At 45.0% G+C, this 14,288-nt stretch overlaps 1 protein-coding gene across 1 annotated transcript in view; it reads left to right on the top strand.

The window, feature by feature from the left end:
• Window positions 1-14,288, top strand: part of LOC144688041 (dedicator of cytokinesis protein 2-like) — a 1,154,257-nt gene that overhangs the window by 433,603 nt on the left and 706,366 nt on the right. The window contains exon 27 of the mRNA XM_078554696.1: window positions 4,878-4,973. Within this exon, the coding sequence (XP_078410822.1) occupies window positions 4,878-4,973 (96 nt within the window). The remainder of the gene's footprint in view (window positions 1-4,877; window positions 4,974-14,288) is intronic.

The following is a 14,288-nucleotide window of genomic DNA, read 5'->3' on the forward strand; positions in this document are numbered from 1 at the left end:
TTGTTGCAAGACACATGTATTTCATTAGTGGCTTGTCTATGAGCCTGAGGGGGCATATTCCTGCACAATGATTTACAAACAAAGCAAATGAACAAACAGTAGGCGTTCAGTTTATATTAAGAGGTAAATATATTTTGTAAGTCTGCAATTAGTTAAATCCTGTTTGCTAGATGTTCCTAATGTCAACCACAGATTGACACGTACAGGTTGTCAGCCCTTGCTCGATAGGCAGTCAGCACCTTCTCAGCTGGGATCAAGGCTAATCCTATTCTAAATACCACCTGAAATAATTGGAGTGATCATTCTATAATGATAGAGAGACTGAGAGGATAAAGTGCCAGATATCTGTCCCTTTTAATGGTTATTATATCCTTGAATCTTTGGACGCTGCAGATGTGTAGATGACTGAGTTCGAAAGGAAGAACTGGTCCCAGTTAACCACTTAAGAACTGAATAGAGCTGATTTTAACTTCAAGCAGTGGTGGAAAACGAGCACAAAACTAACACGATGAGAGGATATCGTGGTTGTTGGAGGACAATTATCTACGCCCCGAGTATAATGCAGCAGGAGCTCCTCAGGGTTACATCCTGGGCCCATTTACTCAACTATCTTCAGCTTCATCAATGACCTTCCTTTCATCATAAATTCAGAAGTGGGTATGTCCGCTGATGATACTAAAGCAGTGCATGTCCAAAGGCAGCAAGACCTGGAAAATACCAGGCTTGGGCTGACAAGTGGCAAGTAACATTTGTGCCACACAAGTGTCAGGCAATGACCATTTCCAAGAAGATAGAATCTAACCATTGCCCCTTGATGTTCAATGGCAATACCATCACTGAATTCTCCACTATCAACATCCTGGGGGTTACCATTGACCAGAAACTGAACTGAAGTAGCCATGTAAATACTGTGACTACAAGGGCAGGTTAGAGGCTGGGAATCCTGCGACAAGTAACTTGTCTCCTGACTGCCCAAAGCCTGTCCACCATCTACAAAGCACAAGTCAGGAGTGTGATAGAATACTCCCCACTTTCCTGGATGACTGCAGCTCCAACAACACTCAAGAAGCTTGACACCATCCAGGACAAAGCAACCCACTAGATTGGCACCCCATCCACAAACATTAACTCCCTCCATCACCGACGCACAGTAGCAACAGTGTGTACCATCTACAAGATGCACTGCGAGAACTCACCAAGGCTCCATAGACAGCACCTTCCAAACCCACAACCACTGCCACCAAGGGCAGCAGATGCATGGGAACACCACCACCCGCAGGGTCCCCTCCAAGTCACTCACCATTTTGACTTGAACCAATATTGTCATTCCTTCACTGTTGCTGGATCAAAATCCTGGAACTCTCTGCCTAACAGCACTGTGGGTGTACCTACACCACAGGGACTGCAGTGGTTCAAGAAGGCAGCTCGCCACCACCTCCTCAAGCGCAATTAGGGATGGGCAATAAATGATGGCCCAGCCAGTGATGCCCACATCTCATCAGATTTTTTAAAAAATGATTTCTGTGTTCAGCTGCTTCTGCAGTGCCTCAGTGACTGAAGCAGTCCGTGCACGGATGTAGCAAGACCTGGGGCCAAATTTCCCTGTTCTGAATTGGGACAGAATGGAGGCGGGGGTGGCAAGAAGTAAAAATGGTGCAGGCGGCCTGAGTTCTGGTCTGCAGACTTTTGTTCCCAAGTTTGCTTAAAAAAAAACTACTAAGCAGCAATGAAATTTTAATAAGCAACTTTTCCCTACCCTATCCCAGATCCCAGCGCTCCATTTGTCCTGGCCTATTTAATGATGAAAATCTTGTGACTTCTTTTAAGACCATACATGGGTGACAGCTACAGCAATGTCTGTCAATTTGGGTCAGGATGTGTATCACTTCCCTGGTGTCCCCCCTCCAATCCGGCATCTCCCCCCCCCCCCCCCCCCCCCCCTCCCCCCCTCAACCTCCACCCTCCCTCCGATCACTAATTGGGCAGACCACCCATCTCTAGGGTCATTAAGACCCCAACTCTTGTGAAAATCCCACTTCCGGGTTCCCACCTTGAATGGGAAAATCCAGCCCCTGAACAACATTCAGGCTGTTAAGTAACAATTAACATCTGTGCCACACAAATGCAAGACAATGACCATCTCCAATAAGTGATAGGGGTCAACATCCTAGGGTTATCCATTGACCAGGCACTGAATTGGACTAGCCATGTAACTACTGTGGCTACAAGAGCAGGTCAGAAGCTAGGAATCCTGTGGCGAGTAACTCACCTCCTGACTCCCCAAAGTCTGTCCACCATCCACAAGACAAATGCATCATGTTGGTTAGGCAGTTTCACGACACATCTCCTGGAGTTTTTTTTCATTCTTTCATGCAGCGTGGGCATCGCTGGCAAGGCCAGCACGTGTTGGCCATCCATAGTTTCCCTTGAACTGAGTGGCCTGCTAGAACATTTCACAAGGCAGTTAAGAGTCAACCGCATTGATGTGGATCTGTAGTCACATGTAGGCCAGACCAGGTAAGGATGGCAGATTTCTCTCCCTAAAGGACATTAGTGAACCAGATGAGGCTAGGTTTATATCTAGAGACCCAGGCTAATGTCATGGGGACATGGGTTCAGATCCCAACACGGCAGCTGGTGGAATTTAAATTCAATTAATAATTTGGAATTGAAAAGCTAGTCTTAGCAATGGTGACCATGAAACCACTGTCGATTGTCATAAAAACCCATCTGGTTCACTAATATCCTTTAGGGAAGGGAACTTGCCTTCCTTATCTGGTCTGGTCTACATGTGAATCCAGACCCAAAGCGATGTGGTTGACTCCTGTCTGCCCTCTGAAATGGTTTGGCATGCCACTCAGTTCAAGGGGAATTCGAGATGGGCAACAAATGCTGGCCTTGCCAGTGACATCCAAACCTATGAAAGAAAAGCCAGATTTTGTTCACTGAATGTAAGTGCCACTTGCTGCTGTATTGGGATTTGAGCCCATAGCAGCTAAGATCTCCAGGTGACAAATTCAGTGGCATTACCATTACACCACCATCTCCCCAAGTGATTTGCTGCATTAGGGGAAACTAAGTAATCTCCAGGCCCAACAAATAGGTTGAATACACAGGCTAGCACTCAGCCAAACTGTCATTTGTGGCACATGGGAGGTGGTGGCATTGTGCTATTGCCACTGGGCTAGTATTCCAGAGACCCAGGGTCATCCTCTGGCAACCTGGGTTCAAACCCCATGGCAGATGATGCAATTTGAATCCAACAAAAATCTGGAGCTATAAGTCTGATGATAACCATTGTTGATTGTCATAGAAACCTATCTGCGTCACTAATGGGAAGGAAATCTGCTGGCCTACATGTGACTCCAGACCCACGGCAATGGGTTTGATTCTTAAATGCCCCCTGAACAAGGGCAATTAGGGACGGGCAATAAATGCTGGCCTAGTCAGTGATGCCCACATCCCATGAACAAATAAAAAAAAAATTGTTGAGGGAAGAAGAGGTAGCTAATGAGGGTTGAGGGGCTGAACGTTCAATGTTCCAATATTTTTATGCTCCCATGAAATGTGCTATACCTGATTTAGACATACCTGACATTGGATAAAAAACGGATACAAACAGGCACAAACACCTCTCCACCAGTACTCCAAGCTTTCTGCCAATTTCCCACCGAGGTTATGGTGGAGGGCTGTTGGGAGTAGCCATTACATTGTGGATTATAGGAGTCTTGAGATTTTAATGAATGCAACCTTCCACACCCAACACACCTCCCCCAACCGCCCCCAGCCCCGCCAGAAGTAAACTAGGAGAAAACTGAACCTTTTTCCTTGCCCCTCTGTATGATGTGATTCACCAGTTCCATTGAGTCACTACAGCTAACATAATTCTTTTTGTTTTTTTTGGCTTCTATTGCCGCTAAGACTGCACTTGAACTTGGCTTCGGTTTACCAGAAAGTGAAACAGTATTGATTTATTTGAAAGAGCTTGTGAAAGAGAAGAAAGGCCTGTCCTTGAACACTTGTAAAGAGTCATCAGCCCCTAGGGAGCAAAACAAATTTTTTTAAAGTTCCTCAACCTTTACTCTCATTTTCCCTTTAATTGCTGCCGCCTCCAAGCGACTCCTGTCAGATTAAGTTAGTAGCCATTAGCAACGGGTAAAGCTTACGTTAGCTTCCTGGCTTAACCAATCTCTTTCTTAGTGCACGACATCCCAAGGGGAGTTAGTTTAGATCTTTTTTCCTCTGACGTCTTCTGTGAAAATGGTAGTGGGACAGCAAGTGCCTGAGTGGTACGAAACCCGAGCAGGAAAAAAGGCACATTGCACCCCCCAAAGCTATTCCGTCATTCAGTCAGATCATGGCTGATCTGCATCTCAACTCCATTTACCCCCTTTGCTTCATGGAAATCTACCCAGGGATATGGGAAAAGACAGGTCAATGGATTTGGCCATGATCTAACTGAATGGCAGAGCAGGCTCTAGAGCTTGAATGGTTGACTCTGCTTCCTAATGGAACTACATTCTACCTCATGTTTGATGGCTGGACTAGAGGTAGGACAGAGGCGGGTGCTGCACTCATGCTATTGGTCCCACTGGTGGTCGCCTGCTATATATCTATCCTTGTAGTTTACCACCCTCCCACACCAATTGAATGCCCAACAGATTGGATGATACTTGACAGTTCATGAAATACCCAATTTTTTCTCCATTGTTAATATTTTAAAAACGTTCAAAAAAAATAGAAAGCAAATTCACTATTCCTTTTTAATGCCCCTAGGAGCTTTCTCCTCAGCTGCTTGTCTGGGAGCTTCTTGGTGACTCCTGGAGATTTGATGCCCTAAATGTGGCCTTCATAAAATCGAATATTGTGTCTTTCAGGGAAACACGTATCAGGACATTCAGGACATCATGGACAAGCTGCTTAGGACCGTGAACCAGATGGTTATCACGCTTGGAAGAGACCACAGCCTCATTGTAAGTACTTCCTGGTTTATTGACTTCCTGCTTCCTGGATGTTTTAGAAGGAATCTGCAATGCCGGACAACATGAAAAACGTTTTGCTTATTTTGTTTTGGTGAAATGGTTGTATTGATTGATGTCATTACTGCTAATTCAAGGAGTCACTCCACCATATAGTTCTAATTTTGAAAATAGAGGCAGAATCACATGAAACGTGAGGCCTCTTGATGGCCACTGGAAATGCTGAAACAGAACTTCCTCGGTACAGTCACACTTGCCCCTGCACAGAAAATCTGGAGTTGTAAGTCTGATGATAACCATTGTTGCCCCTGCACAGAAGAAGGAGAATAATAATTCACTCTGGTTTCCTTTCAACTTCACAGTACTTTGTGATGCTAGCATTCTTCATTAAACTTGGCTGGTCATTGCATTTGTGAGGATTTATCCTTATTTATGGTGATTGAAAACAGGATCCGCATATAAGATAAAAAATAACTTAGGATTGACCTTGCATGGATTCTGATCTAACTGAGTCTTGGGTTGAGGAAGGTACTTGAAGCCTTGTTCTGAAGAAGAGTCATATGGACTCGAAACGTTAACTCTGTCTTTCTCTCCACGGATGCTGTCAGACCTGCTGAGTTTTTCCAGCACCTTTTGTTTTTGTCCCTGAAGCTTTGAATGAGTTGGACTATAGATCTAGGACCAATGTTCAGGGTAATGATCGCAAGCAGGGAAAATGTGAGTAATTTATTACATTAAGGCTATAAATGGTCTATCATTGAACCTGTAACATCCTTGTTGAAATGACTGCAGAATCCAGGTGATACTCTGTTCAGGTTTCTGTACGGTAAACACTGGGAGCTGGATGAAGGTAGGTGCTTTGTAATAGCTTAATGCAAGAGGTACATGTTCTCTTGTGTTGAACCTGTACATTTATGTTGTTAGAGGATCTCATGTCTCAAGCACACTGTCATTTTAAACCTTGGCTAGTCCAACCCAGTTTCCAGAAGACATCGCAAAGCTCTTCAGAAGCTTTCGGGAGCAGACTCCAGCAGACTTGGAGGTGTGGAGGACCTGCTTCAGGCAAAAGCCTAAATCATCCACAATCCAACGCCTTGAGAAGGTTGAAAAGATGGCCCAAAATGGAAAAGGCTTTGTTTTCACAGCAGGTTCTGACTCAGAGTTGGCAAGATCTAAGGCACGTCAATAAAGAAAACAGAAAATGCTGCAAATATTCAGCCGGTCTGGCAGTATCAGTGGAAAGAGAAACAGAGCCACTTCAGACTTCACCAAAACTCCAATGCAGTTGTTTGATTCTTGGCAGTGTTCTAGTGGTCGAGTTATGGCACGGACCGATTTTTGTCCCTTCCAATGTTTCACTTTTATTGTTGGTTGTATTATTTTCCTCGGTTAATTGCACTTCTCACCAGCAATGTGCTAGTAGCCCTGATATTGGGTACAATCCCATTGAGTCTTAGTTTAATGTATGTATTGATCAGTTCATGATGTAGGAAATGTGCATGGTACAAAATTATACTGATCCAACAAGAACACTCAAGTTGATCAAATGCCTAAATATTAAATTATAAGCTTCATATTACGAGGGAATCCATTCAATTCTCTCAGAACTCAGCGTTAGGAAATAGAGATAGCTTAAGTGCGTTATTTTTGTATTTGTGGGTGTTAGGAATGAGTATTAGCTTTAATGTTTAAGTTTGATTTGTATTTCTGTATCTGTGTATTAAGAAAAGGTCAAATTAAGTTTTAGTTTCACTTTAAAAAATGCCTGTGTTTCTAATGAGAGTTTTAGGACTGTTGCAGCTAAGTTAAACAAACAAGAGTAGAGAAATTTTGCCGGTTGCCTAGTAACAGGGGTCCAGAGAGGCAGGTCCCTCCCACAGACACACACAGATAAAACTAGAAACAGCAGTTTGATTTGGAAGCTGTTTGAGTTCAGTTGGTTTTGAAAGTAACTGCCAGGAGAGACTGGATAGATAATAAGTCCCAAGCTAAAGAAAAGGCCCCAAATCCAGGGGGGTGGAACAGGAGAAAGTCCCAAGCAGACCTTCTAGTCAAAGGAAGGACAGGATGCCCAGGAGAGGTAGTGGCATAGTGGTATTGTCATTGGACCAGTAATCCAGAAACCCAAGGGTAATGATCTGGGCACTGGGATTTGAATCCTGCCATGGCAGATGGTGGAATTTGAATCCAATAAAAAAAATCTGGGATTAAAAGTCTAATGATGACCATGAAACCATTGCCGATTGTCATAAAAACCCATCTGGTCAACTAATGTCCATTATGGAGGGAAATCTGCCATCCTTACCTGGTCTGGCCTACATGTGACTCCAGACCCACAGCAATCTGGTTGACTCTTAAATGCCCTCTGAACAAGGGCAATTGGGGATAGGCAATAAATGCTGGCCGAGCCAGCGATGCCCACATCCCATGAACAAATAAACAAAAGGAACCTGAAAAAGGTCCTGTTAGGTGAAGTTAAGAGTGATTGGCAGAGCGACGGGCTCAGAGCTTCAGATTTAGAGAGACAAGGTCTGCAGAAAGCAGATTTAAAGCGGGAACAGCTTGCAGGAGGGGGGAAGGTCCAAAGAGACAATGGAAGGTCTGTAACTCTTTGCTATTTGAAGCAGTGGCACTGTTGACGGCTGAGTCAGTGAGAAAGAGTGGGTGGAACACAGCTTGAATGCATGTGGTGACCCAGGGAAAAGGAACATTGGAAGGAGAGTTCGAAACCTGGAGGCGATCCCTTTTGGAAGGTGTCTGAGAGAAAGCGTTGAGTTTGGGAGAAGATTCCAGGACGAGTTCTTAGAAAGTGGAGATTGGAAACCCTTGAAAGATGGAGTTCAGTGAGACTGGTTGGCTCATGGTGTAGCAAGTATTTGTGGGGAGTTGAGGAGAGACCAATAGCATCTCTCTGGGGTGACCTCTGTCACTTGGTTTCAGATGTGGTGTGTCTGGCCACAGGTCACCAATTGGTTTATGTGGACTGTACTTACTGCGAACATTAGAATATAAGATAGCTTTTGTAACTTGTGTTATCCATACAAATCTGCATACATCTGTAGAGGTATAGTTGTGGGTGAAGGAGTATTGTAATATAGTTCATCTTGTCTTGTTTAATAAATGTTTTATGCTCTTGTCATAAGCTCATTAGCTGACTCCGGTGACTCTGTTCAGTAGCTACTCTCCACGTATCTAAATGAACAAATTAAAGTTAGAACCTATCAAGCTGGGATCAGGCTTGTGCAGGGGTAACCTTGGCTGGGAATCAGAACATCAGTAACCGTTGCTGATGTGAAAACTGGAATTTTGTATGTTTGGTTGGTTTGTAGCAAAGTGGAGAAAGGAGAATAATTTTTGTGGTCTTTCTAAATATCAGCATGTAACTTAAAAACTGACATCTAGGCTTGAATTTCACGCTCCCCCGCCAGCAGGTGTTTAGGTGGGGGTGGGAGGGGAGTGTGAAATTAAAGGAACGGGACCCTCTCTGGGTTCCTGCCCCCCCTAACCTCACAGCGATTTTAAACTGGGACGGGCAAGGCCTTGGACAGGCCACCTCCCCCCACTCTTGCCCCAGTTGGGGCCCTTCAGTGGCCAATTATGGGCAGTTTCCCGCCCAGCCTCATTTTTTAGGCTGGTGGCGGGGATTTACCTGGTTTGAGGGGATGCCAGAAAATGAACGTGCTTAGGCCCCGGGTGGGAAGGGTGGGGGAGGGCGCCTTCACTAGAAGCCCCCTTCTGACATCAGGCACCCCCCCCGCGCCCCTATATTAAAGTCTGATGGCCACTGGACCTCCCTCCAATCCCGGCCTCCCCCCTCAACGTCCCAATTTCCTGCCTTCCATGGCCCCAGGCCTTCCCTATGCTCACCGATCTGGGACCCCTTACGCTTGCCTTGCTGTCCAGTCCCGGGATTTAGGCTCAAGCGTCTTTCTGAAGTTCCTCTTCTGTCCATTGCAGCCCTTGTCGCCGCAGGGACTAGAGAGCTGCTGACCAATCTGATTGGCTGGCAGCTCTCTAAGGCAGGACTTCCTCCTGAGTGTGGAGTGGAAGTCTCGCCTGCAACCAATAGTCACTTGTTGAGTGTAAATTGGCTGTGGGGCAGTCAGGGTCAGCGGGGAAGTGCTCCCCGCCGACTCTTCAGTTGGCGGGACGGGAAACTTTGCCATCCAAAATATTCAGGCCCCAGCATTGAATTTAAACACACACGGAGGCCTGGATTTTCGCACCCGGCTCGGGAGCGCAGAGTCAAGACATTCCCTAGATACACAAACCCAACTGGGGAGAAAGTGCCCCAGAAGTCGGAATTTTCATTCCGGGGTAGCAGGGCTCTCTGGGAGGCGGGCCAGGAGACTGGGAACGAGCGTGGGGGCTGCTGGGTGCAGAGACAGGCTGGGTGGAAGGCCTTTCTTCGTGCACTGGCACTGTGTTGAGGTTTGAACTAAAAATAAAATAAAAAAACAGCCTTCATCCATCACCCCCCCACACAATTGCCACAGCCCAACCATGCCGACCCATGCCACTTCATGCCCCCTATGAAACCCCCATGGCCCCTCATACCCTCCATGCTAACATATGCCCCTCTGCCAAATCCCATAAGCCCTCACATCCTTATGCCCATCTGTCCAAGCCCCATGGCCCCTCATACCCTCCATGCCAACCTAGGGCCCTCTCCCAACCCCCATGGCCCTTTAGAGCCCCCATGCCAACTTGGTGCCAATTTAGTTGTAATCTGTGCCACCCACCGTCCACCCTTTTCCCTTACATCTACCATGCCAACTCACCCAGTATCCATCACGGGCAGACCTCAGGTGCCATGCTGAGATTAAATAAAGCTCTAAGTGTCTTTTGCAGACTTTGTTTTTTTTAAAAAAACACTCATTCATAAAACTCATTCACTCCATTTACATTCTTTCAACTACATTATCCTTCCCCTCTCCCCAGCCAAAAATAAATTCATTCAAGTGCTTAATCCTCTATAAAAACAAGCATTAGAATTCATGGTCCCACTTCAAAGAACCTATAACAGCTTGGGGCCATCAATCAAACTGTGAAATGCAAGGAACTGCATTGTTATAATGGAAGGTTGTGAAATCAGTCATGCAGCACAAATCCAGGAATGAGAGTCCTCAGACTTATGTCAACAGACAAAGTGCAGTGGTGAGCAATGATTTTTTTCTAACATTCCACACACTATTTTTTTGAAAGATTTAAAGGGTGAGAGTTTTAAATGCCTTGACAGCTTGACAGTTGTTTTTGCCATTTTTGACAGTTTTGACAGTTCCTCTTGACAACTCTCTTGTCAGTTCCATTGAATTTATGCACTTTTTACACACATTCATGTCCACTTTTAACAATCCCAAAAGGCATCTTACCTCTCCCAGAAGGCACCTCACCTCTCCCAATTGTGTCCCGGGATCATATCTGTAGGGATACCATACCTCTCCAAAGGGTACCCCACCTCTCCAGAGGACTCCACAGAGCTTAGACCTGCTCATACCAGGCCTAATCTGCACACATTGTGTTTCCTAATCCTGGCTAATGAAAATCAAACATGACTGGAGGCAGCTACTGTTTTATATGGGCAGCGGCCTCTGAGAAACACGCATGTAAAAATCCCAATCCGGGCCCATTCCCACACCCATGAAAAGGGTATGTGCCATGTTCCATATTTTAGCCTCTTCCACCATTTTCACAATGGTGAGGCTCTCTGTCATTGCAAAAATACAGGTCTTGCTCTCAAATCACCGCTCGTTGAAATTAAATACCAGACAGATTTTAACTTTCACCAAATTCCTGAGAGAAATGGTCACTGTTAAAATATTAGAAGGCTGAACTATCTGCTGAAAAGCATTAATGCTGCGATGTCTTTTGCATGGGACATTAAACTGAGGCTGCTCTCGAGTGGGCATAAAATATCCATGGTGAAGTAGAGCAAGGCGAGTTCTCCCTCATGTTTATCCCTCAACCAACCGAAGAATCATTCAATCTTAGAACAGCACAGAATGAGGCCATGGAGCCCATCTTGGCTCTTCGATAAAAACGGGTGATCTGTTTGCCTTTCTGCTAGCTGACGTTGCATCAGTGACAAAATCTCAAAAAAGCACTTCATTGGCCGTGAAGCACTTTGGCATGTCCTGAGGTTGTGAAAGTTGCTGCGTAAACACGCATGTTCATTTTTTTTTTTCCATTTGTGCAGAAATGATAAACTACGATACAGAGAACAAGGAGACATTCTCCTGACAGTCTGCTGCTATCTTTTGTGAAATGCATCAGTCACGCGCATTTGACTGAAAGCACTGGGAGTTTGAGACCTAAGCAACACAAATCTCTAGGACCAGCCAAGACCTCTAGATTGAGCAGCACAGCGAGGGGAAGATGATCAATAAAAAAAGTTAAATGGTCAGACTTCTGCTGAAGTACTGTTCCTTATCTATAGACAGGGATTGTCACTCAGGAAACATCTTGGTATCGTTGATCTCCAGTGAACAGCCTTGCGAGGAGCATAAGGGGGGAAACAGCTGTTCCTCCTCATAAACTGTCTGCTTATTTGCATATTATGTAGACTGTAAGAAAATGATTTATTGCACAACGCCCACTGATTCAGGTCAATATAATAAATACTGCAGATGTGTCAGTACAGTGCTTAATTAAAAATGGCCAGAAGGCCGTCAAACATTGTCACACTTGCATATATTTTACTGCAGAGAACCAGGCCATCTGGCCCAACTGATCCATGCTGTTTTTTATTCCCCATTCATGCCTTCTCCCACCCTATCTCTCCACCCCCCCCCCCACTTCATCTTACTCTATCAGCATATCCTTTCTCCCTCAGTTGTCTAACTTCCCAATAAATAGCGACTTGCTTTCTCTTTACCTTGCACATAGATCTGTGGGAGGTGAGTTAATCTTACCTGCTTCCTGTACCAACATAGGCACAGGAGCAGCCCAGTCAGACTCTCAAGCCTATTGCACCATTCAATCAGAACATTGTTAAGCTGCATTTCAATTCCATTTGGCCACTTTTTATTCACACCCTTGATACCCCTACCTGACAAAGGTACAAAAAACAAATGCAATCAATGGGGTTAGAGACTAGTCAGGTTATGAGTGCTGATCATGGAGAAAACATATTGTTGGGGGGGGAAGGCGAGGGGTGTTAAAATGGATTTGCAATCAAATTTATATTGTTGCTGACCCTGCCATCATTTTCACAACTATAAAGAACTGTTTGCATAGAAAATCCACTCAAGCTACTCCACATGTGAGAAAAAGGGAATAGGAACCATTCATGAGTATGGCCTCAGGCATGACAAGCTTCAGTTATGTAGATAGATTGGAGTAGTTGGGACTATTTTCCTTGGTGAAGAGAAGCTTGACAGGATATTTGATTTAATCACAAGGGGCCTGGGCAGAGTAGATAGGAAGAAATTGTTCCCATTGGGGGAAGGATTGAGTATGAGAGGGCACAGATTTAAGGCAATTGGCAAACAAAGTTATGGAGACATGAGGAGAAACTTTTTTGTGTGCAGGGTTAAGGGCAGGAGGCTGGGGAATGGTACTTGATGAATTGCTCATTTGGATAGCTGGCACAGACACGATGGGCCGAATAACCTCCTCCTGCACTGTAACCATTCTGTGATTCTGTGGGCGACCAATAGCTTGGTCAAAGAGGTTCATTTTAAGGAGCAGAGAGGGAGCGAAATAGAGGCAGAGAGCTTTAGGAAGGGAATTCCAGAACTAAGGGCCCAGATGGCTTAAGTCATGGCTGCCAAAGGTAGGGGCGAGTCGGAGGCAGGGGCTGTATTGGGGGGGCTATAGCTGAAGTTTCGTCAGAATGGCTCATGCCCACACAGGGGTAAATTGTAAGATTTAATAGAATATGGCTGTGAGAGCTCAGCACTTCTGACTTACCACCTGCTCAATTTTCCATCAGTTTTTGAATGGGCGGGAAGTTTTGCAGACTGTGCATTTGGCATACTGGCCTCTATGGCCACCTGTGCACTCCCAATGACTAGAGCTCTACATCTGGATCACCACATTTTATTCAGTACCATGATGCTGAAGGAATTGTGGTTACAATTTAGCATGACTACAGAGCCAAGCAGTCAAAGTCCAGGAGGGTGGAGTGTTGGAGAAAGTCACAACAAAAACCTTGTATTCCCATAGCATCTTTCACAGCTTCTGGATGCCCCAAAGCTCTTTACAGCCAATGACACTTTTTAAGTGTCGTCACCGTTGTAATGTAGGAAATGCAGCAACCTATTTGCTATGCAGCAAGCTCCCGTCCAACAGCAATGTAATAATTACTGGATCAGTAGTTTCCTTTGTGTTATTGGCCAGGACATTAAGGGAGAATTTCCTTCTCTCCTTCAAAATAGTGCCACGGGATTCCTTATGTACACCTATGGGGGCAGACAGGGCCTTGGTTTTGGCTCTCATGTGAAAGACGGTACTCCCAGCAGCGCAGCACTCCCACATATTGCAGCCAGAGTCTGGATTTTGCCTTTGTGCTTTGGAGTGGGGATTAAACCCAAAACCTTCTAGCTCGTAGGAAGTAAACCATCTCTGCCACAGCCGATACACCAGCACTATGTCTGCTACTGTAGACTGAATACAGAATGAAAATGTTAAATACTTAATTTGTCCTCCCTGGCACTAATGTCTTCAGAATGTTTGAATAATACATTTATCACACCTTTAATGCAATAAAACATCTCGGGGCATTTCATTGGAGCGTTATCGAGCAAAGTTTGAAAGCAGGCCACATAATGAGGCATTGGGTCAGGTGACCCGAAGAAATAGGTTATAAACAGCATCTTAAAGGAGGAGTGTAGTCATTATAGTTCCGAGAAATGTAGGATTTAAGAATAATCCTATGTTGTAAGATCACATGATTTATGTAAACCAATGTTTAGCAGCAGAGGGAACCTCGAGTAGGGAGTTCTTCTTTAGTTATGGAGTTTGATGCACACGTGTAATTGCTGCTGCTGTCTTGTAAGTAAAGTTTAATGTGCCCACTAAGAAAAGTCGTTTGGAAGATCAACTCTATAACAAGGGGAGAGAGGTAAAGAGGGGACTGAGATTCAAGGAGGGATTTCTGGAGCTTAGGGCCTTAGGAACGGATGTAAGACCGTAAATGGTGGAATGGTTGAAATTGGTGATGCACAAGAGGGTAGAATTGGAGGAACATAGAGATCCCAGAGAAATATAGGGCTGGACAACAGTGGCTTCCTTCTTCCTTATATTCATCTCAAGCTAGACCTCAAGAGGACATCAAGAGGCTGGTGGTGGGTAGACACGTGACAGATG

The sequence above is a fragment of the Cetorhinus maximus genome, chromosome 1 (genome assembly GCF_964194155.1).
Source record: "Cetorhinus maximus chromosome 1, sCetMax3.hap1.1, whole genome shotgun sequence".
Lineage (NCBI taxonomy): Eukaryota > Metazoa > Chordata > Chondrichthyes > Lamniformes > Cetorhinidae > Cetorhinus > Cetorhinus maximus.